We start from the raw sequence: 27,726 nt of genomic DNA, 5'->3' as shown, positions 1-27,726 counted from the left end.
CAATTTTAAAATATTTGAAATTACATAAGTCAATTATCCTTTAACTATAATGGTCTAATTTTAAATTTTAATAATATTTTTTTGCCAAGATAATAATAATTAATATTTTTATTATTTTTAGCAGTTTACTCAAATTATTCTATTCAATTAATCTCTTGCAAACATACTGATGCTACATGTATCCATATCGTATCGAATCCAAATTGATAAGTTATTTTTTCATTCAATAAAATAAACCTAATTTTAAATAGTTTTAAAACAGTAACAAATATCATATGGATGGTTATAGTAATTTGAAGATTGAATTGACCTCTTGTTTATATAGAACTTCTTTCTATATATTATATTTTCTTTTTGTTTGATTGGTTTGAGATACATTCTCAAATAAATTCAAGCTATTTTATAGTATGCAAATAAATCTTAACCGTCATAATATAAAGAGTGATATAAATACTTCTAAATGTTTTTAATAACTATTTAATGTGCATTCAACCTCCGTTTAAAAAAAACACATTTTTATTATTTTTTTTATAAAGCTTTCGTGTTTGATTTTATTATACAACTTAACATTTCAGTGCTGACATCTCAAGTAACAAAACTCATGTTAACAAAAACATTACATAAATAGATTATATCTATTCATAAAGAATTTTTAAAAAAAAATTAAAAAAAAATCTATCATACCAATAAAATGATTTTTTAAATTAAATCAACTTATTATACACATCTCTTCCTTGTACATTTTTGTTATTTAAGAATAAAATGTAATATATAAAATGAGAGTCTTTGTTTATGTTATTAGAGCATGTGATTATTTATATATGAATGATTATGTTAGAGCATGTGATTATTTATATACGAATGATTGAGATTAAAAAAATCAATAAAATCCTTCATAATGTGATATGCCTTTGCAATCTAATATAAATAAATAAATTAAGATTGATATATGTCCCATACATGTGAAAATTGAAATGATTGGGCTGTTCAAAATGGAGACTTGGTACAAACAAAAAACAGTGCAGAGAGAGACAGTTTTGTTTTTCCCTTTGTTTTGAATGTTGTTCATATTATTTCTCATTACTATTATACATAAATATCAGAATTATTGTCCTCTGAGATGAATTAATTAAAAGAGTGGAGATGTTTAAAAAGAGAAGAGAGTGAATACACAGAGAGAGAAAGAGAGTAAGATGTGGAAGCTGAAGGTGTCAGAGAAGAAGGAGGAGGAGACAGTGAGAAGCATGAACAACCACATGGGAAGACAGTTCTGGGAGTTCGATCCACAACTTGGAAGCGAAGAAGAGCGAGCTGAAGTGGAACGAGTTCGCCAAGAATTTAGCAAGAACCGTTTCAGATATAAACACAGTTCTGATCTCTTGATGAGACTCCAGGTGCATGCATATATATATATATATATATATATATAGTAGTGTATGGTGATGTTCCTAGGTAGCTGGGTTTCTGTGTTTGATTTACATGCATGTACACGTGTGTGTGTTTGTCAGTTTGAAAGGGAAAAGGGAGTGACAGAGAAGAAAAAAGTAGAAAGGGAGGAAGATATGAATGAGGAAGTTGTGGGAAGAAGACTGAGGAAAGCCTTGAGAAGTGTCTCAACCCTGCAAGCTGAGGATGGTTTCTGGCCATCTGACTATGGCGGCCCTTTGTTTCTTTTACCTGGATTGGTAGGTATAACATTAAGTTTTGATGCAAATGTCTCTTCTTTAATATTAATATATTAACCTTAATTCAAGTTCATAAAATCAGTTTATTCGTATACTTTAAGTTTAATTCATCATCTAACTTGTAAGGTTATGAGATTCAAACACTTATTTTAAATTATGTGTCCGTGTTGGATACATGTATCGAACACCGACACTCGTATGACACTTGTAAGATACGTATCGGTGAAGTGTCTAATTTAAAAAGTATTTGTTAGATTTCTAACAATTTTATCATGGATCTAACACAATTTAAAAAAAAGAGAAATCCATTAATTTTCTAAAAACTCAAATTTATTATATAAATTTTTATTATGATTATAAAAATAAGAAACAAATCATTTTTAACCAGCTATGAAAAACATGTTTATGCTCCAACAAATTGTCAATTTATATAATTCATAATTATATAATATATATCTCCGTGTCCCGTGTCCTACATTTTAGATATTATATGTAAGTATTTTCGTGTCCGTGTCGTATCAGTATCCGTTTGAGTGTCTGTGTTACATAGTTATAAAGTGAGGTTTGCACCCACTTATACACTATGAAATGCTCTAATTTCTAATCAGTGTGAGATCTCCAACACACTCTCTCACGCCGAGAGTGACAGTTCGTGCGTGAGACAATACATTATGGGTGATCCGATAATAGCCCAATAGTGAATGACTTGTCTAACGAACAATCACAAGTTCAAAATAGTTCTTATATCATATTAAGAATTAAATTTTAAGTCTAACTAACCTAATAAAACCGGTTTGTGAGGTGAGATTTACATCCATTTTAAATATTATAAAATGCTATAATCTCGAATCGATGTGTGATCTCCAACAACTTCATAGAACTGGTTTATGAAATGAGGTTGGAATCATTTATATATTACAAAATCTCATAATCTCTTACATGATCCAACACTTTAACTATATGTGCATGTAGGTAATTGGATTGTGGGTGACTGGGACCCTTAATGCAGTGTTGAGGAGGGAGCATCAAAGCGAGATGCGGCGGTATCTGCTGAATCACCAGGCATATATTTATATTATATGATCAACATTAATCAATGTGATGATATTTATATATAAGATGGATGAGTTTTTGTGTTGGTATGCGTATAGAACGAAGATGGAGGGTGGGGGTTGCATATAGAAGGGCACAGCATAATGTTTTCGACAGCTCTGAACTATGTGACCCTGAGATTGCTTGGAGAAGAGGTGGATGGTGGAGAAGGCAGCATGAAGAAAGCAAGGGCATGGATTATTGATCGTGGTGGAGTCACTCATATTCCTTCATGGGGCAAACTCTGGCTCTCAGTAACTCTCCATGCACTGCTTTTTCATAACCATTTTATTCATTCTTCACCCATAAAAATGTAAGCACAGTGATGAAAATGATAGGTGCTTGGTGTCTACGAATGGAGTGGCATGAAGGCAGTTCCACCGGAGATTTGGCTGCTTCCGTACTCTGTTCCTTTCCACCCAGGAAGAATGTGGTGTCACACTCGATTAGTGTATCTACCAATGTCGTACTTGTACGGAAGAAGATTTGTTGGACCAATGAACCCACTTATTTTATCCCTCAGAAAAGAGCTCTACACCCTTCCCTATCACATTCTTGACTGGGATCAGGCTAAGAATTTATGTGCCAAGGTATTCTCTTGTGTTATTTATGATTGGTGTCAAGGTATACTTAGTTATTCTCTTAATGTTTTCTTGAACTTTATGGATGTCTTAATTAAAAGTGGATGTATTCAATTAAAAAGTTGTTGATACCACATTAGAGTTGATATTTGAAATTTAAGTTGTTTTTAGTAAGTTTTGGCAGAGTAGACCATTAGGGTTATTTTTTAGTTCTATATCTCTTTTATTCTCTATGAGGGTTAGATCATCTCTTAACTGGGTCACATTTTTTTAATTAGGTCACATTTATTCTATTTGTATTGTGTTGTGTTGTCTCTTATTAGTGTCAAAGTGTATAGTTCCCATTCTCTGATTAGGGTCCTGAACATCTGATATGTATGTATTCAGTTAAAAGTTGTTGATAGAGCGACATGATAAGTCTTTGAAATTTAGGTTACTTTTAGCTAGTTTTGTCAGGATAGACAGTTAGGGTTTATGAAAGTTTGATCACTACTTAATTGGACCACATTTGTTCTATCTTTTATTGTTGATAAAAAAAAATTGTATTGTGTTATGTTATTGTGTGTAAACCATTTCAATACTTAATTAAGATTATGATATGTTTTGTTGTTGGAATTATGGCAGGAAGATATGTACCATCGGTGTCCAATGATTCAAAATATTTTATGGAGTTTTGTTGAGAATGTAGGGGAACCTCTTCTTATGCATTGGCCATACTCCAAGCTAAGGAAGAAAGCACTCCATTGTGTAATGCAACACATACACTATGAAGATCAAACCACAAATTATGTTTGTATTGGACCCATTAATAAGGTTATTAACCATCTTACTTTTTTCATCATCTTCTTTATCATTGCTCATCTTATTAATTCTATATAAAATTATAAATTCAACTAATACTTAATAATGATAAAATGCAGTCCCACATATGAATATCAAAATTATTTTAACACAATATAAAACATCTAATTCTCTAAAGATAATTAAGGACGATACAATAGGTCATATTTTAGTTGCCATCAATTCACCATAAATACACTAAGCTGGATTCACCCTTAATCTTCACTCGTTTCGTTTAGGAGTGGATTTAGCTCGTTAAAAAATAGAACAAAAATTATTTATTTTATAAAATTAATATAAACAATAAATTATTTAAATGGTGTAAGATATCTTAAGAATTTAATTTAAAATGTATTTGAATGTTAATTTTTTTTATCAATATTAGAGAAATTAATTTTATAAAATAATTTGACTATTTTATCACTCTTATCTAAAGACATAAACAGGTGAAGAATAATTTTCTTTAGAAAAAAAGACACTTACTTTGTCTTTCTTCTTTACATAATGAATTTCTTTCCCTGTGTTGATTTGAACATTAATTTAGTGGGGAGTTTTAAAGAACATTATTAAACCATTGATATGAATATTTTAAAGATGTAAACTTGATATATAACATATGTTAATTTTCTTAGTAATTTGAATAAAGATAACCAAAGAGGGTAGCCTTATGAAACAGGTATTAAACATGGTTTGCTGTTGGGTGGAGAACCCCAATTCTGAAGCATTTAAGTGTCACATTTCAAGAATCAAAGATTATCTCTGGGTGGCTGAGGATGGAATGAAAATGCAGGTTCTACATGCTTATATTATTCTTTCTGCACAACTTCACAAATGCATTTAAATTAATAACTTAAACTTTTGTTTTAGTACAGTGATTGACAATTCTAATGAAGGTAGCTCATGAATGTCAGGGATATAATGGTTCTCAATTTTGGGATGTTGCTTTGTCTGTTCAAGCAATCTTAGCTACCAATCTTGAAGATGAATATGGTTCAATGCTTAAGAAAGCAAATAATTTCATAAAAGGCTCACAGGTATATATAGTAGTACATTGATTAAATGTTGTTGTAAGTAAACTAAGTGTGAAATATACATTGACCATAATAATTAATTACACTTGATCTTGGGTGTGAAGATTACAGCAAACAGCTCTGGTAATCCAAGTTATTGGTATCGCCACATTTCTAAAGGTGGATGGCCTTTCTCCACTACAGACAATGGCTGGCCTTCCATAGATTGCACTGCAGAAGGCTTGAAGGTGATAATCAATGGATTTGCCATTTGAAATTCTTAAACATTAGTGCTATAACTTTGAAAAGATAAAGTAGGAAGTGAAAGTTCTTAGATTCGTGAGTAATTTTTCCTTTGAAACATAGCCACAATGATCTGTATATATTTTGACATAAAATTAATTAGATGATGTTAGAATTTTTTATCGAACTGTTATCCGACCACCCATAATATATTGTCTGGTCTGATGCACGAGTTGTCACTCTCGACGTGTGAGAGTGTATCGGAGATCTCATATTGATTAGAGATTAGAACATTTCATAATATATAAGTGGGTGCAAACCTCACTTCATAAGTCAGATTTATAAAGTTGAATTAAATTTAAAGTCCACTCCATAATAATATGGATCTACTTCATAATTCTTTTCAATTATATTTCATCAATCTATTAGTTTCTTAAGTGGTTTGTTTAACATGTTTGTATGTATCTTTTTCTCAGGCAGCAATTCTGTTATCAAATTTGCCACATGAGACAGTGGGAAAAGCAGTGGAAATAGAACAACTATACGACGCTGTTAATTTAATACTATCCCTACAGGTACATATTAATCATAGCCAATATATATATAGTATCTGATGCACTAAAAATCATGGAAGAATAGTTATGCAAACTTGCAACAAAGAACCCACACATTTCTTTTTTCATTCTTTCTCTTTCTTGACTTAGATTTAGTGAAAAATTTATAGGATAAGGGAACTTCAGAATGGTAGTGAGTTAGTGGGATGAGATTTTGGAATGTCAGATAAAATATGTTCTTAATCTTTTAGTCTTTCCAAATATTTTGTTAATTGTTTATGTCCAACTTTAAAATGTTCATTTGTAGTCATTAAAGTAATTTAACTAGCACTTTACAAACACAAGACAATTTTCTTACTCATAATATTACAGAATAGAAATGGAGGATTTGCATCCTATGAGCTCACCAGATCTTATGCATGGTTGGAGGTAAAACTATTACTTTCTCTTAAATGAAAAGGTATAGATACAATTTTTTAACACTCCTGATTTTTGTCACAGAAAATGAATCCAGCTGAAACATTTGAAGATATCATGATCGATTATCAGTATGTTTAACATGGTTCCTTATAATTTTTAGTTGAAATATGATTTCTCAGAATTGTGTCAAATAAATGAGTTCATAATTTTGATATAGGTGTGTAGAATGCACATCATCAGCAATTCAAGGTCTTGCCTTGTTCACACAACGATATCCAACTTATAGAAGGAAGGAAATAGAAACTTGTATTGCTAAGGCAGCAAGCTACATTGAAAGTGTACAATTAGCTGATGGTTCATGGTTTGCTCTATTTGTCCTCAAACTCATTTCTTTTGAAATGTCGTTAGAAATAAATTCATATGATATTTGAAATGCAAAATGCTTATGATGAATTAACTAGGTATGGATCATGGGGAATCTGTTATACCTATGGAACATGGTTTGGAATAAAGGGACTTGTAGCTGCAGGTAAAAGGTACCAAGATGATGACAGCATTAGAAGAGGATGTGAATTTTTGCTTTCCAATCAACAACTTTCTGGTGGGTGGGGAGAGAGCTATGTTGCATGTCAGAAAATGGTAACTTGTATACATTCTCTGTCTCATTGTTTAAATAATGAACTCAGAATTGTTTTTTGTAATCTTGTGCTTTTCTCAATATAGATACTCTTCTTTGATTTTGCATGTTCTACTTTTCTGTCAAAGACAATTACACTAACTAAAAGTACAACTAAAACAGGTTTACACGAATCTGAAAGGAAACAAGTCTCATGCAGTGAACACTGCATGGGCTATGTTGGCGCTTATTGAAGCAGAACAGGTATAACAAAGTTCAATGAGCAGAACATATTCTTTTATAGAATCAATCATGAGGTGAATTCAGAGAACAAACTTCTATAAAGTCTGTTTATTTCATTGTAGGGTCAAAGAGATCCAATCCCATTGCATCGTGCAGCCAAGGTTTTGATCAATTCACAAATGGAAAATGGGGAGTTTCCTCAACAGGTAACTAACTATCACTGTAGTATAAAATTATGAATGAAAATTTCTGCTAATCTTATAACTTTATGCAAAACTCATTTTAGATTTATTAGTTCATACTAAACACATTAAATGAGAGAAGGAATTAACTGTGAATTCAACTTTGCAATGTTATGAATTCAATTATTTGAGAAACAATGAAACCATATATATTACTGAAGAAATATTAACGACCATCAAAAAGACTAAAATAGTTTATTTTGAGAAGGCATTTTCATCAAATATGTGTAAGTGTATTTATGAAATACATAACATGATGTTTTGTAGGAAATCATGGGAGTGTTCAATAAGAATTGTACTATCAGTTACTCTGCGTATAGAAACATATTTCCAATATGGGCCCTTGGAGAATATCGAAGTCGCATATTGTCTTGTCCAAAAAAGTAACCAAGGGTGGAGAGTTTTATTTTATGCTTCTGTATATCATTTCAATACTTTTCTACCTTGTTTGTTGGCAAACCAAAGTGTGTAATTGTTGCAAAATTTCTGTCAAATAAGTCACGGATAGAAAATGTAAATTGCTTTGTCCCATCAAAGGATTAAGAGTAACACCATCATGGGATATGAATAGTTTCATGTTCTTGGCATTCCATTTTCACATTTTCTCATTTGATACACATTTTCCTTTCCATGAAACACTGCTAAGGAGATAGAAGGAAGTAAAAATCATAGAATAGAATAGAAAGTAAAAATCTTTCGTATAAAGAATAAAATTCGTTGCTTTAAAATATTTTTTCTAGAATACTTTAAAATAATATTCTAAATAAAATTTCCTCTACAAAAAAACATTCATTCTATAATATTATTAATGTTTCCAACATATTTTAGAACAAGGTAGTTAAGTACCATTTCAACTATTAATAATAAATTGTATTTTTATCAGCTATTAATAATAAATGGTTCGTGCCTCTAATTACATCATTAGAATGAAAACATTAATAATAAATAAAAATAATATATATATATATATATATCTTTTAACTCTTTCAAGTCTCATCTCTTTTAAATTTTACACATTTAAAATAAAAGAAATTAATTGTTTTTTGTAAAATTAAGTATATTAAGATTTTAATGATTTTAATTTTATATTCTTTTCTTAGAAAGTTTTTAAGTAGCATACATTCTTAATGCACTTAAAATATTTGATTTTCATTTCATTCTTTTGTTGCATGGGTTTCCATGCATTCTTGGATGAAATCATTTCATTAGTATTAGTTATAAAACTGCAAAAAGAGGCAAAAGGGGAAGCATAATTTGATGCAAATTTTCAATTAAATAGAGCACTAATGGAACATTTAAATCGTAATTCGGCTGATACAAAATGTAAGTTACAAAATTGCTTTAGTATGATGTACGATACTAGTTTATCCCGATACAAGAATATCTTGTTATGATCACCGTCAAAACTTGACAACGATGATAAGAAACCTCATCCACCAGCTTTTAACAAATTTTCTGCCCTCACTTTTCTATAAATCGAACTAAAAAGATGGCTCAAATGCATGTCCACACACAGTGGCTTAACTATCACTAGAGGGTTGGCATTGCAAGTTGAAATTTTGTCACCTAAATTTGGGAATTACTAAGAAAGGCGACCACACATCTCGAACTTTGAAATAATTTATCTACCCTTTGCCATACCATGCATTGAATATCAAGAAGTTTTCTTGCCTTTTCTTGTAAGCAAGACTGCTGCCGAATTGTCTCACCATGAATCTGACAAGATGAAGAAACATTGTAAACATACAATCAGCAAAAAATAAAATCACATTCATTTGAGATCAATAAACACTAACTGACCGACAATGAGTGAAGTCCCTAACCTTTAAAGATAATCTGATGACAGCTTGTAGAAACTCGAAATTATTTCTGCGGGAAAGCTCATGAATAAAATAATCCAGAAGCCATTCAATAGATACCAACTCAGAACTCTTCTCTGCTTCTTGTTGATCATCATCATCAATAATGATCTGAAACATTCGAAGCTCCATATCCAGAGTTGACGGAGATAATCCTTTAATATAATCAGTGAACGCTGCGTCTACAATGTGAAATGTTAAATCTTAGAAATGCTTCCATTACAGATATTCAGAGAAAATAAATTATAATTAATCGACCACAATGTACATGTCATGCACATAAAAATAAAATAGCCAAGGTCTTACAGTCGTCCGTCTCTTTTGAGCATTGAAGAAGATACAGAAAACGTGATTGTGGCATATCTGATATTGTCTTCATTTGTTTCCCACCCTCTGTTCCATCATTCTCCTTTAATGACAACTTCTCAGACTCGAACAATATTTCCCCAGAGAGGGATGGAACAGAAGGCAAGAAGAATGGAGCCTTTTCAGGTTTTTTTGGAGGCTCAATAGGCTTATTGCGAACCTGGAATTTAGTAGTTTGTAATTCAACAAGCAGGACAAAATACATGTCATTTATTATAACCATGACAGAAAATATAAATGAAATTCAAGGAAATAAGGGGATGTTTGATTTGGAAAAGTTGTTTTCATTTCTTTACTTCTAATTACAAAAAATGTCACCATTTTTGTCAATTTGTTACATATTTTTAAATTGTTTTCCATGATTCATATATAAACTTTTGAAAATAGGAAACCAAGTGAAAACAATGACATTTTTTGTAACTAAAAGTAAAAATAGAGAACATTTTCTCAAACCAAGGTTTCAAAAAGCTCATATCATGAGAAGCAATACTGCTGAGAAATGAAGACCTTTATAATGTCTAAGTTGATCAAGTTCTGCCACTGGCTCTTAGGCAGCAATGAAAGTGTAACCAATTCGGGTATTTGCTTATCTTGAGTTGGGAAATCCAGATCATCTTTAGGTTGAGATGCATTCACTAGCTCTTCAGAATGCTCATCTTGAGAACGTTCTACAGAGGAGATAGATGGCAATTTGACACTAACAACCTCTTTTCCACTTGCATACGAATCAACGTTTGAAGTACTAGAGAACATTGCCTGGTTTACCCTGATAAAATTTCTCACTATCAAAACGGGTTTCTTATTCAATGTCATTAAATAGCAGAGTAACAACTTTCCCATTCAGTATTGTTTGCACCTTTCAGAATCATAACAAAATCAGTCTTTTTGTTATTCTAAAGAAATATGATAGTAAATGTCTTATACGGAGAATGTTACTTCAGATAATCATACATATCTAGCAATTCTAGAAAATGATATTCACTTCAGAGAAAATCAGTATTCTCGTCTTATAATTTAATTACAAACCCAAGCCCAGAAAAGAATATCAATAAGATGCAATAAACATTTGCAAAAGTAGAAAATGTTTTCACCAAAATTATGTTCCATGAACCAAGAAAATAAATTTGGAAACTCACCACAAGTATACCCCATTTTGATCAACATGGGTAGTTGCTAATATATCCATGTTTGAGGACAGAGATAATGCTGTGATAGGTACATCAACATGTATTGCATCTATCTGTCTTGCTAATATTACATCCCAAATTCTAAGACTTCCATCCATACTAGACGACAGAAGCCACTTCCCATCCTCACTGAAGCACAAATCTGTTATTCGATCTGTGTGACCTTCGAATTTACGCACAAGTCTAAGTGCCACAACATCAAACAATCGAATTGTTAAATCATCTGCTACTGTAGCCAGGAGACCTAAAAATCAATAAAACTCTAATCACTTCATGAGCCTATACAGTAGGAATTTCTTTCCCCATACATTTACATTAAATTTTTAACCAGACATAAGAATTAGGAAAGAAACAAACATGGAAAATGGAATAAGAAAAGTAATAAAAAAAATTCTATTTACCGTTATAACGATGATAAACAATCTTAGCAACTGAACAACCAATCTCCCATCTGGATTTAAGATGACGTTCTTTGAAATCCCAAACCTGCAATTATATATATTATGAGAATTTCCAGTATAATGTAGCTACGCTTACGCTAACCAAAGTGATTATGATTTCTTTCTATGAACTTTAACAAGTGGAAGTTGGAAGTTAGAGTATCTTCAAACAGCAAACACAAACCTTTATATCTCCTTGGTATCCTGCACTAATCAGGAGCGTATTTGTTGAGTCACACGCAACTCCAACTACTTCACCATCATGAGCACAACTTCTTGATTCTGACATGTCAATGTAAGAACCTCTGCGAATTCCAGATTGAAGGTTAAACCTCTCAATCCAACCACCTTCTGTCCCTAGAAAGGCAAAATTGCCACAGGCACTGATAGCACAAGACTGTTACCATATGAAAACAGTAGTCAGCTAGAATCGACCCATTTGTCAACAGACTTTTAAATATTGACACCCTAGCCTAAGAGAACGCCACACACTTTGTAACATTATTATGCCACACATCTAATCAGTTTGTTATTAGAAAAAAGAATTCAAAGCAACAAAACATGTACTAAAAAATAAGCATAATAAATTGCACATACTTCTTTGAAAGCAAAGATTTCCAAGAAACAGAAAATATTGAATAAAGTGGAATTCCTAACCTTTACAGGTGTTGGATTTTCAGGACATGGATTCAATATATGCTCACCAAGAACAAAATTTTGAAGCCTCCAAACATATGCCTTGGCAGTATCCATATGACATGTAATCACATTGCACCAATCACGTTCTCTAATTTCAGCTGAAGTTTACACAAGAAAAGAAGTGATGCTTCTGACAGTAGAGTAAATTCATTGAAAAAAAAAATCTGGAACTGCAACAGTAGATAAACTACATGTGTATATGTGTCAATTTAATCACAAGATTTAGTGACTTGTCTTTCACAAAAACAAGAAATTAGGGACTATATTTGGCGATTAGGGTCTATTTGGTTGTACAACACAAGATCTTCTATGATGGTTTCCTTAAGCACAGACATGCAGAGAGAATTCGCAGCATTATCCCATTCCATCAATGTTTTCTCTTTTTCTTTATTATTTATTTGTAACCTGCTTTTCTTACGGAGGATCCTTTATCCTCCAAATTCAGAGTAACTTTCTGCTCTCTATCTCAATAAATTTGTTCTTTTATTGAAAAAGAAGAAAACAACAGTTTTAATTCCAAATTGTGACAATTGCTAAATCTTAATCAAACTGACTAGAAGACAACACACATAATCTTAATTCCAAATTGTGACAATTACTAAATCTTAATCAAACTGACCAGAAAACAACACACATAATCATTACCACAAACTTTTTTGTAAGCCTATGACCACATAACCCTGAATCATTTTATCAGTTCAGCTGCACTTTTAGTAAATGAAAAGAATCAATTCATATAAACGTCAAGCCAATAGATGAAGTTCCATTAGCCATTTATTTATAAGGTTTGGCCTTCAGAATAATTACACCTGAATGAAAAAAATGCCAGAAAGAACTTACCACAATCAAATGCAATCACAGGCTTCAATTTTATTTCTTCCTCCTGAGCAACAAACATACACACAAAATAAAAGAGGATAAGTAAATAATTTGAAATAAAGTGTGTAAAACACAAGTTGCAAATTTAGTGTTCACACAAGAAGCAGTTATTCAGTAATTAAAACACAAATATAATTAAATGCACCATAATCATTAAATTGAATAAAGTTGGGTTACCAACTGCCACGACTTCCAATAACATATGAATTGTTCACAAACAAAAGAAAAATAAAAAATAGAAGAATCAGAGTACCATACACTTCTTACTCCCCTCTCCCTACCCATGTTGACATTTACCTTAAGCTCAACTGAGGTATTACCACCTATATACATTTACAAAGTTGATTGGGATAAAACATATAAATGATTTAATAACTAGGTATTAAAGAATAAAAATAACTACAATCTTAATTTTGCTGATATTCAAGTTTCAACATGGCATACAGGAACCATGATTTACTGCACTTAGCATAAACAAGTTCTCAAAATCATGTGCATTTGAATCTTAAGTTTGAAACATTTAAAAATTCCAATGTTTACTCTTCTCTTACAAGTTTGTTGAAAAATTAGAGTCAGCAGGTAGAAAGCTTAAACATATTTTAACTAGAGGGAAATAGGAAATCCAAAACTCACAGAAAACAAAGGAAAGAAAAACACGAAACATAAACCACAAGAGAATTTAGGCAACCAGAACTCCCCAAACTAACATAAACCACAGTAAAATCTGCTGTAATCAGTCCCAAAAGTACTTATGCACAGTTAAGCAACAATAGGCCAGGATGAGAACCCCCAGTCATACCTTCAATTTCAGTTTCTTAGCACGTTTAGACACATGCCTTTGAGAAAGCTCCCTGCTTTGTTGATCCTGTCAAAATTTTAATAAATACATCAATGTTGTAAATACTAGGAATTGAATAGATAATGCACAGTAAAGAGGCAAAAAAGATTAAGCCATGAAGTATAGGCATTACAATGGGCGGGAAAAATAAATGTATATGAGAAACAGCTTAGAAAAGTTAAAAGCTGAAGAATTAAAATACAAGTATACATTTAATGATATCTGAATGCACAGTGGCACTGGCTTCATCAGAACTAGCAAATCAGACAAGGAGAAACTAGAGGGAATACTAGTATTTTAATGCATATTATTAGTAGAGCTGTCGAATTGGGCATTGCATGGTGACTGTGCAGGGGATTGCATGCAGCAACACTGCTATGGTTCATGGTTTTCTTTTGGTTCAAGTGAGAGAGGATGCGCGAGTCTAAGTGCGAGAGCAAGTTCGGGGAGGACAGGAGGAGTGAGTTTGAGAGAGATTTCGTTTGGGCTAGACTGCTACTCACAGGGGTGCTACTGAGTCAAGGGGGCTGTTCATAGTTAAACACGAGACTGTGATTACTTTTTGGGTTAGATAGGTGTGTAAAATTTGACCTATTGTAAGATTTAACTGTGATCCGACCAGACCCGAAAACATGGTGGACCGGATTGATCCATGGGTTGTGACCCACTTTCACAGCTCTAGTAACTGTTAGGAAATTGCCTGTCAACATTGGCAGTGTTATGCATATTATTTTTACCAACAGTATTAGTAATGAAAGAAAACTTTTTTTTCCAAAGCAAATAGCAACTAATATGGTGGGGGGGAGTCATAGATAGAACAAAAAATTATTTTCCAACAAATACATCTTATAAATGAAATATAACCAACCTGAACTACAGAGAAAAGGCGAAAAGCACGATCCTGACCAGCTGAAAGAATATGTCTTCCATTGGCATAAAACCTGCCATATAATTAGCAGGTGTAAGTAACAAGGATGCATCCCAAATTAAATTGTGAAAAATCGCAATCATTATGTAGCAAGTTCACAATATATACAAAATGCAGAATAGCTTAATGTAATTCATATGATTAACATTATAATGAATCCTCCTTTCAAAAATAATAAAATAGCCAATCACAGAAAAGGAAAAAAAAAATCCCAAAAGAGCTATCAATAGAAAGTAACTCTATTCTCTCAGCAAAATAGCTGTCCACATAAGAATCCACACGCTGAACATCATGGAGAGGTCTAGTAAACAATATTGTTCCAAAGCACAATTAAAAATCAATTCCTTCAAAAACTAAGTGTATAATAATTACTTTCTAAGTATGAAACAAAGTTAAACGTTTCCTGTATAAATTAACACCTGAAGAAGAATTATTACTTTATACAAAGAGGAGGAGCGCTATGCCCACTTCGGAAGCGCAAAAGGCGAGGATCACCATCACTTGTATCAAATATCCACATCTGAGAAAATAATAAAACAGACATTTTCTTAGATCATAAGGAAAAATGGGTACGTAAAATTAATTAAAAGTAGAAACCAAGATGAAAATTGAAAAACTGTCTTCGGGCTTAACTAGAACAAATTCACTTATCTATAGAACAAAAAATTGCACAGAAAAACATTGTTTCGTTAAATAAAATATGAAACAAAATGGACAATGATATGAACACAAGCTTCAATCATGATAATAACAAGAAAAGCACAAAAGCCTAAACAAAGTCCGGTCTAAATTCATCATACTGAAAACCAATAACCATGGTCAATCAGTAAAAATTACTGATATAGCTTAGGTGATTCTAGTCACTATAAATTAAAAGTTTACTATTAAAAAGAAAACCATTATCATTAAGAAAGATAATGTCAAGTTGCTAGTACTTAGTATTATATTGTGAATATCCAAGTTTACGTGCTATGTCACAAATATCTTACAAATACACAAACAACTTCCTTTCTTTTTTCTATAATAAACTTTGAACAGAATCAACAGACAACTATCTAAAGTTACATTAAAAAATAATATTCTCCCAAATATAAGGTCAAAATTTAATCACATGTATGCATGGGTGCATCTGCAGAATACTTCTTACTTTAATAGAGTTGTCTGCTGATGAACTCATTAGCACTGGTTCATTAGCAAAAAAATGTAGTGATGTGATCACACTATCATGAGCCTCTCTTATAACTGACTGGAGTCTTTTCTTTTCCAGATTCCATATGCTTATAACACCAGATGAACCTCCAGAAGCTAGAAGAGGTTGCCCGTCTGAAACAAGTAAAATAAATAAATTGTTAAAAATAATAACTACAAACCTCAAAATAATACAGAAAGATTGTAGAATGACATTATTCAATTCAATATATTTTGATTGGAAGAAGACAATAGATTATTGTTTCCCCGGCAGAGAAGTGGAACACATACTGACACTCATTGAATATAATTCATAAGCCAATTAATTACGTTGATTAATACAACAACACCTTTCTTAGAACCTCAAGCTGGGCATATTTAATTTAAGGGGGATCAAACACATTCTGAGACAATGGATGGTAAATTATCAATTAAGTTTACTAGGACGCTTAAAAAATACATGAATTAACAGTTATAAAGTAAATACGTGTTTCGTTCAATTTTACAGAAAATTATCAAGTAGTAACAAAAAGTACTAGATGAGTTAATAGAAATTCTTGAAGTTATTAATCTTTTCAATTCCAAAAATCATATAATAAAAAGGACAAGATGAAATTATATGTTGCTCAGGACAGATGGAAACCAAACAGATGATTTGATGAGTAGCATGATATCTACAATAAAAGCACTACAGCAAGTGCAATGAATTAATAACAGCTTCCTGCTCCTACCAGTACTGAAAGATAAGGCAGTCACTGAACCACGAGTAGAATGTGTAAATGAAACCAACTCTTCATCATAACGAATGTTGTGAACATGAATCCTTCCATCTGAACAACCAATTGCAACAACGTCTAAGGCAGGGGATGAAACACAACAAGATATGGGTGAATTCCATCCGTTAAACTCAAAAATCTTTTTCTTTGTGCTAATGTTCCAAAGTTGCAAAGGACCTTGCTCACTTCCAATAAGAACCTGCTTATATGCAAATAATCACAAAGGGACCAATATAATTTTCTACAAATCTTCCAAAGGGAGAGGGATGATTACCTTATTCAGGTACGTATCTGGATGCATTATACAGCTGGGGTTAAATTTCTCCTGTAGCACAATGTGCCCAAACGGAGCAAGGTTATCTTCAACTCCCTTAAATGCCCACAAGAACATGTTGCCACACACATCGACACTGACGATATGTTCTCCAAACAACAGGAGCAACTTAACCTTAGCATTATGGCTGCTCCAAGTTGCAACCTGGAAAAGCATCCAATGTTAAGAATCCTCAAATGCTAAAAATAAAAATAAAAGGGACTGCATAGTATTGAGGAGCTTCTCCATAAGTCATACTAAGAGAGAAAAAATAAATCCATGTCAAAAATAATAAAAAAAATTAAAGATGTACGTGAGAGAACTCTACAAATTCTAATTTGTCTTATTTTTTTATTGAAAAGAATTGATGTAGAAGCTCGTCTAAACAGGACTTTATGTAGAGAACCTGGTGTGCACGCCTGAAAACTGCAATGTTGTTTCCATACGCAGCAAAAGTGTAGTCGCGATAAGATGCAAGTGCACTAATCTTCTTCGGCAGTTGAGGACCTTCACGGAAAATGACAAATTAAACGATAACTCAACATTATGAAGAAGAACAAGAAAAAACCAGATGCTTACCAACGAGAACTAAAGTGAGCTTCGCACACTGCAGAGAAAATTCCACGTCCAAGGTGAAGTTGATTAAAAGTAAAACAAACAAAATATCAAGTTAATAACACAGTTGAATCTGGAATACGAAAAAAAAAACAGAGAAAGCAGAAGAAGAAAAAGGATGTGCATATGGCAGTGGTTGATAAATTACGTTAAAAATCTGAAAAGCCTTTCCAACGCTGACAGTAACGAAAGTTTCAGTGCCGAGTCTCTGAACAGAGAATGGGACGCTGGTTGTGATGCATCCAATTGCTCTGTAAGGTTCAAATATACCCATTCTCTTCTTCTTCGTCTTCGTCTTCTTCTTCTTCTTCTTCTTCTTCTCCTTCTCCTTCTTCTCACCGCCCTCGCTTCTTCTGTGTAACGAGGGAGGGTTTTGGCGTTAGGGTTTTAGGTTATTGGCTGATTGAAATGAAGGCCAACACGCACAGTTTCATACACCTGTTAAATTAATTTAAAAATAAATAAATAATTTTTGCAAAAAGTTATTAATTTAAACTTATGGGGGTATAAGTGTAATTATCATTTGAATCTGGTAATTTTTTTTATTTCATGATTACCAGAATTAGGCCTTTTAAAGTATCTGCTCTTACCATAATTATTTTGCATACAATCAGTTTTATACTTGATTACCAGATAATTATACATAATTATAAATATTTTGAAGTTTTCATTTTATATAATTAATTTTTTTATTATAATATAGCTTTACAACATTATATAATTAATAATATATTTAACTATGAATTTTGCAAATTTACTTACATAATGTAAAGAATAATTGGATTCAGTTATATCTTTTTTCAGTACTTTGAAAATTAATAAATACACCAAAAACATTGCTATAAAATTGTTTTACCTAAATTGTTAAATAACTTTTTGTGCTGGAAATAATGTTATAATCCTTGACGAAGAATAACATTTGACAAAATGTTATTTAAAATGTACATAAATTGTGAGGAATTTTCTAATTAAAATCTTCAGAGAATAAATAGAGTGAATTAATTAATTTCTTAATTGATTTTAATAAAATAAAGAAAAACAGTACAATCAAACAAACAGAAGAAAGGATTAATACAAATTTATTCTAAAAACAAATTTAATAATTAAAGTTAAATTCATAAGATTATTTCTGCATTCATGCTAGTAATATTATTTTATAAAATATGTGCTAGTAATATATATATATATATATATATAAAGGTGTTATTGATTTTCCCCTTTCTGTGTTTTGGACTGGTGAGTTGAGGTGAGGAGGAGCCGATGCAAATTACGACGGAGACGGGGGCGGAGTTGGAGTCCGACTCAGACTCCGACGGTGCTGCGATATGGAAAGAAATTGAGGCTTCAGAGAGGTAATGGAATGAGTGAATCAATTGTAGAACTATGAAAAACGAGATTCTGTGTGATGATGTATTTTTTCCGATGCAGCTTCCTTGTTTGTTCTATGTACCAAGAAGCCGCATCGTTAGCATCCTCTATTTTGGAACGTTTGCGTCATGAATCCCTTGCAACTCTGGATATGCTGGAATCAACTGCCATGGTGCTGCTCCAGGCATTTATCCACCTTCCCAGGTTTTTTCTTACACTCCCATTTCCATCCTTCTCCGCATTTCGTTCTAAAACTGAATCATCGTTGCTTTGCTTTGCTGCAGGACTCAACAAATTCTCGATCAACTTACAGTGCATTTCATTTCAGTCAAAGCTATTCCTCCCCGTGTTCTTCTTACTGGGTGGGTATGCTTGCTTTCTTTAACATCTTCTCTCGTTGATAACAATTTCACTTACCGTAACAGTTTCCTTCAGCTAAACTCATGTTCAACGTCAATATGATATTCACCTTGTCCATTCATGCCTTACATAGTGTAATACTTCAGTTCACTGTTGATTGAACAGGTTTCCAAACACACCATATGTCATGTATGATTGTCATTTTTTATTTTATTCTTCATGTGAACATTTCATTCCTGATCCCTGAATACCCGAGATAGCTTATTCGTCCCGAGTATGATTCTGCGGGATCTCTGTTCTTTCTATGTAGTGTTTGACAACGGGGGTCATACTGTTTTTATGTTTTCCATATCGATATGTCTGCAGAAAAGGTATTAGAGAATGACCATGTCTATTTTATTTTTTTTACTTTTGGTTCAGAGCTTGTTTTCAAATTGCACAAGGTTCTGGACTTGGTGTTCAAAAATTTGTCGAGGATTTTCTTAATGGATGGAGTCTTGAAGATGCAAGATATTGTGCAGTCATTACAGAGACGAATGTAGAGGATGGAAGTAAAGAAGAAAGACGCTTTGTTCTTGAAATTCATGAATATTTGGAAGTTGTCGAGCTCTATGCTGTCACACTTCTTGCAACAGTTCGGAAAGACGTAGATCTTGCAATCTCCTGGGTTGAGAATGCTTTATTGCCTGAGGAAAATCGACAGGTATGAATGTTCTCCACTGATCAAGTTTTCATGTGTCATAAGGCAAGATTGATGGTTTTGTATTTAGGCATTTTAGTTAGAAATGAGAAACCAAGTTATGGTGTAATTTTGATTAATTGAAATAGCTTATATGTAAGGAGTCCTCTTTATAGATTTAAGTATTAGACTCATACAAAACCAAAGGTACACAATACAAGTATACCCTCAAAAGGATCTCTCCCTTTTTCACACCGGAAAACTCCACTTAGAATAATTATCTCAAAAGCTCCTCCCAAATCAATAGAGGGCTTATTTATAGCCAATACAACAACTAAAACCAAACTCATTTAACTAAGTTAGTTTCCTACATCAAAATTATCAGTTGACCTTTTTTCTCCTTCTATATTAAACCTGCAGAGGTTTATAATACTCCCTAAAATTATTCCTAACATAGCCACTCTATTTGGTCCTTTACTGTAAATTAGAATAAATAAACTCTTCTAGTCTTTTTCTAAGTATTGGCTTGTTTGTTCTTAGGAAGTGTGATTTCCTCATTCATTTGCTAACTATTTGTATGACATTATATTTTGTAGGGACTTCTGAGAAGGTTACGTTCCATGCATTCTCCTGAAAGTACTATTCTGTCACAAATTCCTTTTCCTCGGTCACCTACTAATAGCAATGAAGATTATTCTTTGAAAGAACAAAATATGTCTGAAGGATTACCACAAGCCTTCAAAACCAAACATCTAAATAATGAAAAGGATAGGTCCAAGAATTCTCTTATAAAATTGTCTGAACGAATAGAAGCATGTTTCTGTTTCTTCCGTGGTATCCATTTGAAGATTGGCTCTACTAAGTTTGTCATTACTAGTGGGAAGATCATGCTTGGCTGTTTACTAGTGTTCATCTACTATGTTTTCAGAAAGAAGCAAGCCACTGTAAAAAGGTACTCACTTAAATTTATGGCTCCATAGTAGAATGTATATCTAGTATCTGTTTTTTGCATCCTCTCCTCTCACCTTAGAGGATACAATCACCGTTGCATATCAAAATCATCTTTGGTTTATATTAATCATCTTTAGTTTAACCATCTAATGCTGAGATTTTCCAATAAATTGTATCTACGTTCTTATGGAATCTGTTATAATCATGAGTAAAATCCATTTCACTTTCTGCTGTCTCATGGTGAAGAAACTGCATTTTATTTTTTATTCTGGAGTTGAGGCACCCTTGGTTTACAAGCGAGTGTATTATACTGAACGCTAAATTAATAATATGTATTTTTTACTGTAACCAAACTCCGTGGAATGGATTTATAAGGGTTATATCAAATTCTGCAATATAGATTTGCTCGCTCTTTGTGCTTCAGAGGGATTACATGGTTCTGAATGACTGAGACTATCCATTGTTTAGGATTGTAAGAAGACAGGCTATCTCCATAAAGAGGGCTTTGGTAGATTTGTGGCAGCTTGCATTTTCGTACCAAGTAAATCCTCTTGCAGCTGTTCAACCACCTTCTGCTGCAACACGTCAAGGTCAGTGAGGCCATGATGGAATTGTTGCCCGAGCATTTCCTTACTCAGAAGCTTGTCATAACATAACTGATCCTCGACCAAAGTTTCATTCAGGCAAATAATGTTTTGAATATGCGCTTCATTATGCTGATCAGTTGCACCGTTGGATAAGCATCCAGTGTCCCTCAATATATGTAACAATGTAACGCCACCTAACCTTCTATTAGTGCAAACTTTTCTTCATTTATCATGCTGTAGCTATATGTTATGTCAGAAAAAAGTGAAGTATTGTGTATAATTGCATTAGATGTCAGGAAATGTTGGCATGATTTGTCCTAAAACTTTGTACATTTTGCCGTGGCCAACAAGTTATTATTTCAACACAATATTTTGCCACCCGTAGAAAAGTGGACAAAATTACATAACCCGGTAAAAAAATGATAATTTACCAAATCAATGTACTAGTGAAATTTTTTCAGAAAGGCCTGATTTGGATGGAGACCACACTGTTACGCCTTCACCATTAAATTCTAAATTCTGGCTAGGTTGTGGCCTCTATTATACTTTCCAAATATACTTATTTTGATATATTAATTTTTTAATCTATTTAAAAAAAAAGAATAACATAAAAAATCCAGTAGAGAATCCATAATTTGACACGTGAGTTGGTGTAATTAAAATAGATGTGCAAGTGATCTTACATGCCAACACCAAAATATAAAAACAATTTAAAATTAGAATTTGTTGAGGTTTCAGTGGTTGTATAACTTATATTTTCAAAAAGGGAAATATAATTTTAATTTTATACAATGTATCGAAGAAATTAAAACAAAAAGTGAAGTTTAAGAAATAGTTTTGAAATGAACAAGAATATGAGAGAATTTAAACTAATGAATATGGATATAACTCTTAAAATTATTGTTTTTTGAATATGAATATGAGCAAAAAAAAAAAGAATAATGAAGACTCGTAGTTATACTATAGAAAAAAAAAATAGTATCATTACTTGTTAATCTATATTTATCATGGATAACCGATGCCAGAAACAAGTTACACTCTTATCTTTTTTTTCTTGACATAAAATTGGGATGGATGAGGGTATATAATGTTTGAAAGGTAAGTTAGTTTAGTTGGTAGAACAGTTATATGTTGGAAGAGAGAAAGATGTGTTAGTGTGAAATAAAAGAGAATTGGAGTAAAGTGAGTAAAATAAGTTAATTGAAGGGCATAATGTTAGAGTGGAATGAGGTCTAAAAAACAGGGAATAGTTAGCAGAAGAAGGAGAAGATGGTGTGATGTATTCAAAGGCTGGCCGTGATTTTCTGATACCAAAACAAATAAAGGACTTGGTCAACCTTGTACCTTGTTCCTTCTACCTTCATCATCATCATTATTACTACAATACAATGAAAGATATTATTATTATTATCATTATGAAAAACATAATCATTATGATTATTATTACCATGAAAAGATTATTATTATTATTATTTGTTGAGAGAAAGGAAAAGAAGGAGGAACATGACCTGATCTGTGAAGCTATTGGGTGTGTTTCTCTCTCCTTAATATGTGTTTGAATGGAATAATGTGATCTAAAGTTGTGCATCTTCCATCTCCAACTCTTGTCTTCCTCACCCGTTTGAAACAGATAGGCCTGTCTGGAGGGTGTGCCAACCCCACCCCTTCACTATGGCACTCCCCACTTCTTTGACTCCATGGCCATTTACATTTCTCCTATCATCATCATTGTTATTCTTATCCCACATTCTCCTCATTGTCACTGCTTCTTCAGACAAAGAATTGCTCCTCAAATTCAAAAGCTCCATTGAAAACAACCATGTATTGTCTTTGTGGAATGAATCTGTGCATCCATGTTCAGGTCAAGCACCTAACTGGCCTTACGTTCAGTGTTACAAGGGACATGTGTGGGGGTTGACGCTCGAAAACATGGGCCTCAAAGGGGTCCTTGATGTCCAAGCCCTGGAGGAGTTACCCTTTCTCCGAACCCTAAGCCTCATGAACAATGATTTTGACACTGAATGGCCTGACATGAACGATATACTGGGTTTGAAGACCCTTTATCTTTCAAATAACAAGTTTTATGGAGAGGTTCCTGCTCAGGCTTTTCAGGGCATGAAATGGTTGAAGAAAATCCATTTGTCCCACAACCAGTTTACAGGTCTTATTCCAATTTCCCTCACCGCCATGCCTAGGCTTGTGGAGTTGAGGCTCAATGCAAACAATTTCTCCGGCTCCATACCCGATTTTCCTCATTCATTGCAATCTTTTAGTGTAGCTGATAATCAATTAGAGGGAGAAATACCAAACAGCCTCCGTGACATGCCTCTTTCAGCTTTCTCTGGTACACGACTACGCATTTCATTTCCTTTCCAAACATATTAAGTTCAAAACTACGTATCAAAGACTGAGTTTAATTCTTGGACTTTTGTGTCTTGTCTTGAGAATGTATTCCTTTGAGGGTTGATGTAATTGTATATTGATGTAATTGTATATTGATGTGCTATTTTGTCTTGTTAAGTTAAACTTCATTTTTTATTACATAACATGACAAAAAAGCACAAAGATTTGCATGCAAGTTTTAAACCCTTGTATTATGGTTCCTAAATCAATAACCAACCACTTGTTTGTTTGTTCCAAATGAGGATGTAGGTAATGAAGGGCTATGTGGAGCACCGTTAGGAGCATGCTCCTCCAAAAGGAAATCTCCTCTGAGTATTATTGTGGCTGTGGTTCTTGTTATTGTAGCACTGGGTGTTATTGGAGCAGTAGTATTGTTAGTCCTTCGTCGGAGAAGGGAGCAGGAGCCAGATATGTCTGCGGAAAATCCATCACCAATGTCCCACAAGAAAGAAAGAAGTAGGGAACCATCAGATGAAGGAAGTCACAGGTCCCAAACCTCGAGCCGCAACAGTGGAAGAGACATCACGAGGCTATCGTTTGTGAGGGATTACAGAGATCAGTTTGATTTGCATGAACTACTTAGAGCCTCAGCTGAGATACTGGGCAGTGGCTATTACAGCTCTTCCTACAAGGCTTCTCTGTTAAATGGAGCAGTGATGGTGGTGAAGAGATTCAAGAAAATGAACAATTTGGGGAGGGAAGAGTTTCAGGAGCACATGCGACGCATTGGACGGTTAAATCATCCTAATCTGCTTCCTCTCGTTGCCTACTACTACAGAAAGGAGGAGAAACTCTTCGTTACTGACTTTGTTCACAATGGCAGCTTGGCTATTCGCCTCCACGGTATACTACATATATATCAACTTCATCAGCCCATTAAACACTAGTTTTATTACTTCTTCTAGGTTTAATATAATAATGTGTAAATTCTCTAGATGTTATCTTTTTATAGGACAAAACAAATGAATAAATAGATGCAACAATAAGATAAACCATTACAATCAAATCATAAATGCCCCTCTACTCATTAGTTAGACCTCCTAGACTTCATACAAATCAGAAGTTCAAAACACCAATCAGAATAGGAAAAACATAACCAAATACTTTGGACTTTACTCATGACCAAGCTTTCACCATTAACACTCATTGTCTAAATGTATTCTCTGAATGCAGAGGGAGAGTTACACATATAACTTCAACAAAAATGTTTTATAAATGCTCTACATCATTTAACACCGAGAGAAAACTGAAGAGAGAAACCTATGTATGATGATAGGTAATGTGCACTCTAATAACTAGAGAGCTTGAGAAAAATTGTAGTGAAATGTATAGGTAGAAATGTTTACATATATATCATCATTGGTATAGACATACTGATTATCAATGATGATGTGATAGAATTGCAACTACCTAAACTAAATTAAACCTAAGCTATACTAAGACTAATAAAAATAGGGTTATCAAATTCTTTTCTCCCTATTCAGAGAAACCCAGTCACTTAAATAGGTGATTGAGTTTGAAGTTGTCTATGGTATTGGGTATGTCCTAACAATATGTATATACCTTCATATATCATAAATTTTCATTATATCCTTCTATACCTGTGATATTGATGCAAGACAGTACCAATGAAAACACCAATGATAGAACAGTTGCTACCTATACTAAGATTAACTGCTACCTATTCTAAGATTTATCCTAAGCTATAGTAAGACTAATAGACTAGGGTTATCAAATTTTTCTATTCTCTTCATTCAGAGAAATCCTGTTACTTTAATAAATGATTGAGTTTGAGTCTATCTATGGTATTGGGTCTGTCCTAACAATAGTTATTTGTTTCAGGATACGAATCTCTAGGGCAACCAAGCCTGGACTGGGCAAGTAGGCTGAAGATAGTGAAAGGCATAGCAAAAGGACTTGAATATCTTTACTCGGAGATGCCAAGGTTAATTGCGCCCCATGGACATCTAAAGTCCTCCAACGTTCTTCTGAATGAATCTTTGGAGGCCGTTCTGACGGACTATGGGTTGGTACCAGTGATAAACCAAGACCTTGCTCCTGACATCAATGTGATCTATAAGTCCCCAGAGTATTTGCAGCATGGTCGCATTACAAAGAAGACTGATGTGTGGTGTCTTGGGATACTTATTTTGGAGATTCTAACGGGAAACCTTCCTGCTAACTTTCTACAAGGGAAAGGAAGTGAGTTGAGTTTGATAAACTGGGTCCATAATGTTGCCTCAGAAAGCACTGATGAGGTGTTTGATAAGAACATGGAGGTAACAAAAAACAGTGAGAGGGAGATGATAAAGCTTTTGAAGATTGCATTGGCTTGTTGTGAATGGGATGTGGACAAGAGATGGGACCTTCAAGAAGTTGTAGATAGAATTCATCAAGTTAAGGAAAGAGATAATGAGGATGATAATCCTTCTTCTAATGCTAGTGAAGTTGATGTGAAGCAGAGTGAGTCAGGTGAAGCTAGTTTCTCCATAGATGGTTGAATGAGGTTGCCAAGGCATCATCATTCATTCAACTCATTTCTTTAGCTGATTGCTTAAATCTTGGCATCACTTAGTACTTAGTACTTATATCTCAGTTTCATTTTATTCCAACTTATACCAAGGCCATCATCATCAGTTTTGGAGCTTCTGATAATTTGATGCTTGGTTCAATATTTTCTTCAATTCTTTTCTAGAAGAGAACACATGTACATTCATTTAGGAAGGAAAATAGAATAGCCTTTTTCAATTTTAGTGAGCCTTCTTGTGCACAAGAAATGTATTGTCATCATCTTGGCTTCAATATAAATATCTTCTTATTGTGTATTTTTACCAATCCAAATTACAAAGATTTGTTGCTTTATCAACAACTGAAACAGAATACATTGTCGCATCTGAATCTGAAGCATGCAAAAAGCTAAAATATATGAAAAATCTCTGACATGAATTAGGTCATGTTCAAGAAAGATATGTTATCGATGGTGACAACCAAAGTGTAATACACCTAGTTAAGAATCCTACATTTCATTGTATATACAAAATTTATATACTCAAATGGATGATTGGTTCAAGTTGCAAAGGAATCTCAATGCCAGTGTTGTTTTCTACATTGCAGTTTTCTAAATACCAATGCCTTGATTACATGCATATTTTGAAATTATTTTTATTATTTAACTGAGAACATAATTCAAAATTAAAGTTCAGTTCTTCTTCCTTTCAAGTTTTATGAACATCTTTCTCATCAGTTCTTCATCCCATCACAACCATCTTTTTACTATTTAACTGAAAACTTAATTCAACTATTTAAAAGTTATAATTGAAAATAATTTTTTAAAATTTTCAGTTATGAATAATTATTTAAAATGATGTGTAACATATTATTTATTCACATTAGAAGTTTAATTTTTTTTCAAGACATGAATGAAGAGTTAATTTAAATAATGTATAAATAATTTCAAGACTTTTTTATAATAAAAAAAAGTAGAAAAACATTGTCTATTTTATTATTTAAATGTGAGTCACACAACGGATATATTTTCAGTGTTGTCAATAATAGAGGGTTAAACACCATTTAACTAACCAAACAGCTGCAAATAATAGATTGCTGAAATCTATACTTAGGTTTTTCATAAGTTACAACTAAATATTATCTTAAAATATACTTATGACAAAATTTATTAATATATTTTATCTAAAAGTCAAATTGTGTATATTAATAAATTTAACTCTTGTATTACATACGTTAACAAATTCATAATTTAATCT

General features: G+C 32.9%; 4 protein-coding genes across 7 annotated transcripts; 3 read left to right on the top strand and 1 right to left on the bottom strand.

Moving 5' to 3' along the window:
• Nucleotides 1–956: 956 nt before the first annotated feature.
• On the top strand, nt 957–8,113 carry LOC137838204 (cycloartenol synthase). 4 transcript variants are annotated; one of them, XM_068647460.2, is made up of 17 exons: nt 957–1,394; nt 1,509–1,685; nt 2,658–2,747; nt 2,837–3,031; nt 3,116–3,367; nt 3,983–4,171; nt 4,875–4,988; nt 5,110–5,232; nt 5,334–5,456; nt 5,928–6,026; nt 6,378–6,434; nt 6,507–6,553; nt 6,643–6,786; nt 6,887–7,064; nt 7,225–7,305; nt 7,407–7,490; nt 7,794–8,113. In XM_068647460.2, exons 1-17 carry the CDS (start codon nt 1,194–1,196, stop codon nt 7,911–7,913), a joined length of 2,274 nt encoding a protein of 757 aa, XP_068503561.2. In that variant the 5' UTR covers nt 957–1,193; the 3' UTR covers nt 7,914–8,113. The 4 variants fall into 4 exon arrangements, with proteins under 4 accessions (XP_068503561.2, XP_090157343.1, XP_090157345.1 ...); XM_090301217.1 differs by having other exon boundaries at nt 981–1,394; nt 5,092–5,232; XM_090301219.1 differs by lacking the exons at nt 957–1,394; nt 1,509–1,685; nt 2,658–2,747 and having other exon boundaries at nt 2,922–3,031; nt 3,101–3,367.
• A 657-nt stretch (nt 8,114–8,770) lies between these two features.
• Nucleotides 8,771–18,050, bottom strand: LOC137838203 (transducin family protein / WD-40 repeat family protein). Its single transcript, XM_068647458.2, has 18 exons — nt 17,763–18,050; nt 17,579–17,606; nt 17,406–17,506; nt 16,961–17,164; nt 16,642–16,885; nt 15,870–16,045; nt 15,160–15,242; nt 14,663–14,735; nt 13,756–13,821; nt 12,918–12,960; nt 12,036–12,175; nt 11,563–11,775; nt 11,340–11,424; nt 10,888–11,182; nt 10,259–10,517; nt 9,692–9,911; nt 9,350–9,567; nt 8,771–9,242 (listed from the first exon to the last, which is right to left on the bottom strand). The coding sequence occupies exons 1-18, from the start codon at nt 17,886–17,888 to the stop codon at nt 9,093–9,095; spliced, it is 2,724 nt and encodes a 907-aa protein (XP_068503559.2). The 5' UTR covers nt 17,889–18,050; the 3' UTR covers nt 8,771–9,092.
• A 766-nt stretch (nt 18,051–18,816) lies between these two features.
• APEM9 (3-phosphoinositide-dependent protein kinase-1) lies at nt 18,817–21,927 on the top strand. Its single transcript, XM_068647457.2, has 6 exons — nt 18,817–18,966; nt 19,043–19,186; nt 19,267–19,344; nt 19,763–20,045; nt 20,618–20,973; nt 21,441–21,927. The coding sequence occupies exons 1-6, from the start codon at nt 18,875–18,877 to the stop codon at nt 21,568–21,570; spliced, it is 1,083 nt and encodes a 360-aa protein (XP_068503558.1). The 5' UTR covers nt 18,817–18,874; the 3' UTR covers nt 21,571–21,927.
• Nucleotides 21,928–23,102: 1,175 nt separating this feature from the next.
• On the top strand, nt 23,103–26,787 carry LOC137838201 (pollen receptor-like kinase 2). Its single transcript, XM_068647456.2, has 3 exons — nt 23,103–23,903; nt 24,212–24,805; nt 25,805–26,787. Exons 1-3 carry the CDS (start codon nt 23,231–23,233, stop codon nt 26,461–26,463), a joined length of 1,926 nt encoding a protein of 641 aa, XP_068503557.1. The 5' UTR covers nt 23,103–23,230; the 3' UTR covers nt 26,464–26,787.
• Nucleotides 26,788–27,726: the final 939 nt, after the last annotated feature.

Source organism: Phaseolus vulgaris, chromosome 4 (genome assembly GCF_051622355.1).
Source record: "Phaseolus vulgaris cultivar YP4 chromosome 4, ASM5162235v1, whole genome shotgun sequence".
In the NCBI taxonomy this organism is placed as follows: Eukaryota; Viridiplantae; Streptophyta; class Magnoliopsida; order Fabales; family Fabaceae; genus Phaseolus; species Phaseolus vulgaris.
This window is presented reverse-complemented; position numbering and strand designations above follow the sequence as displayed.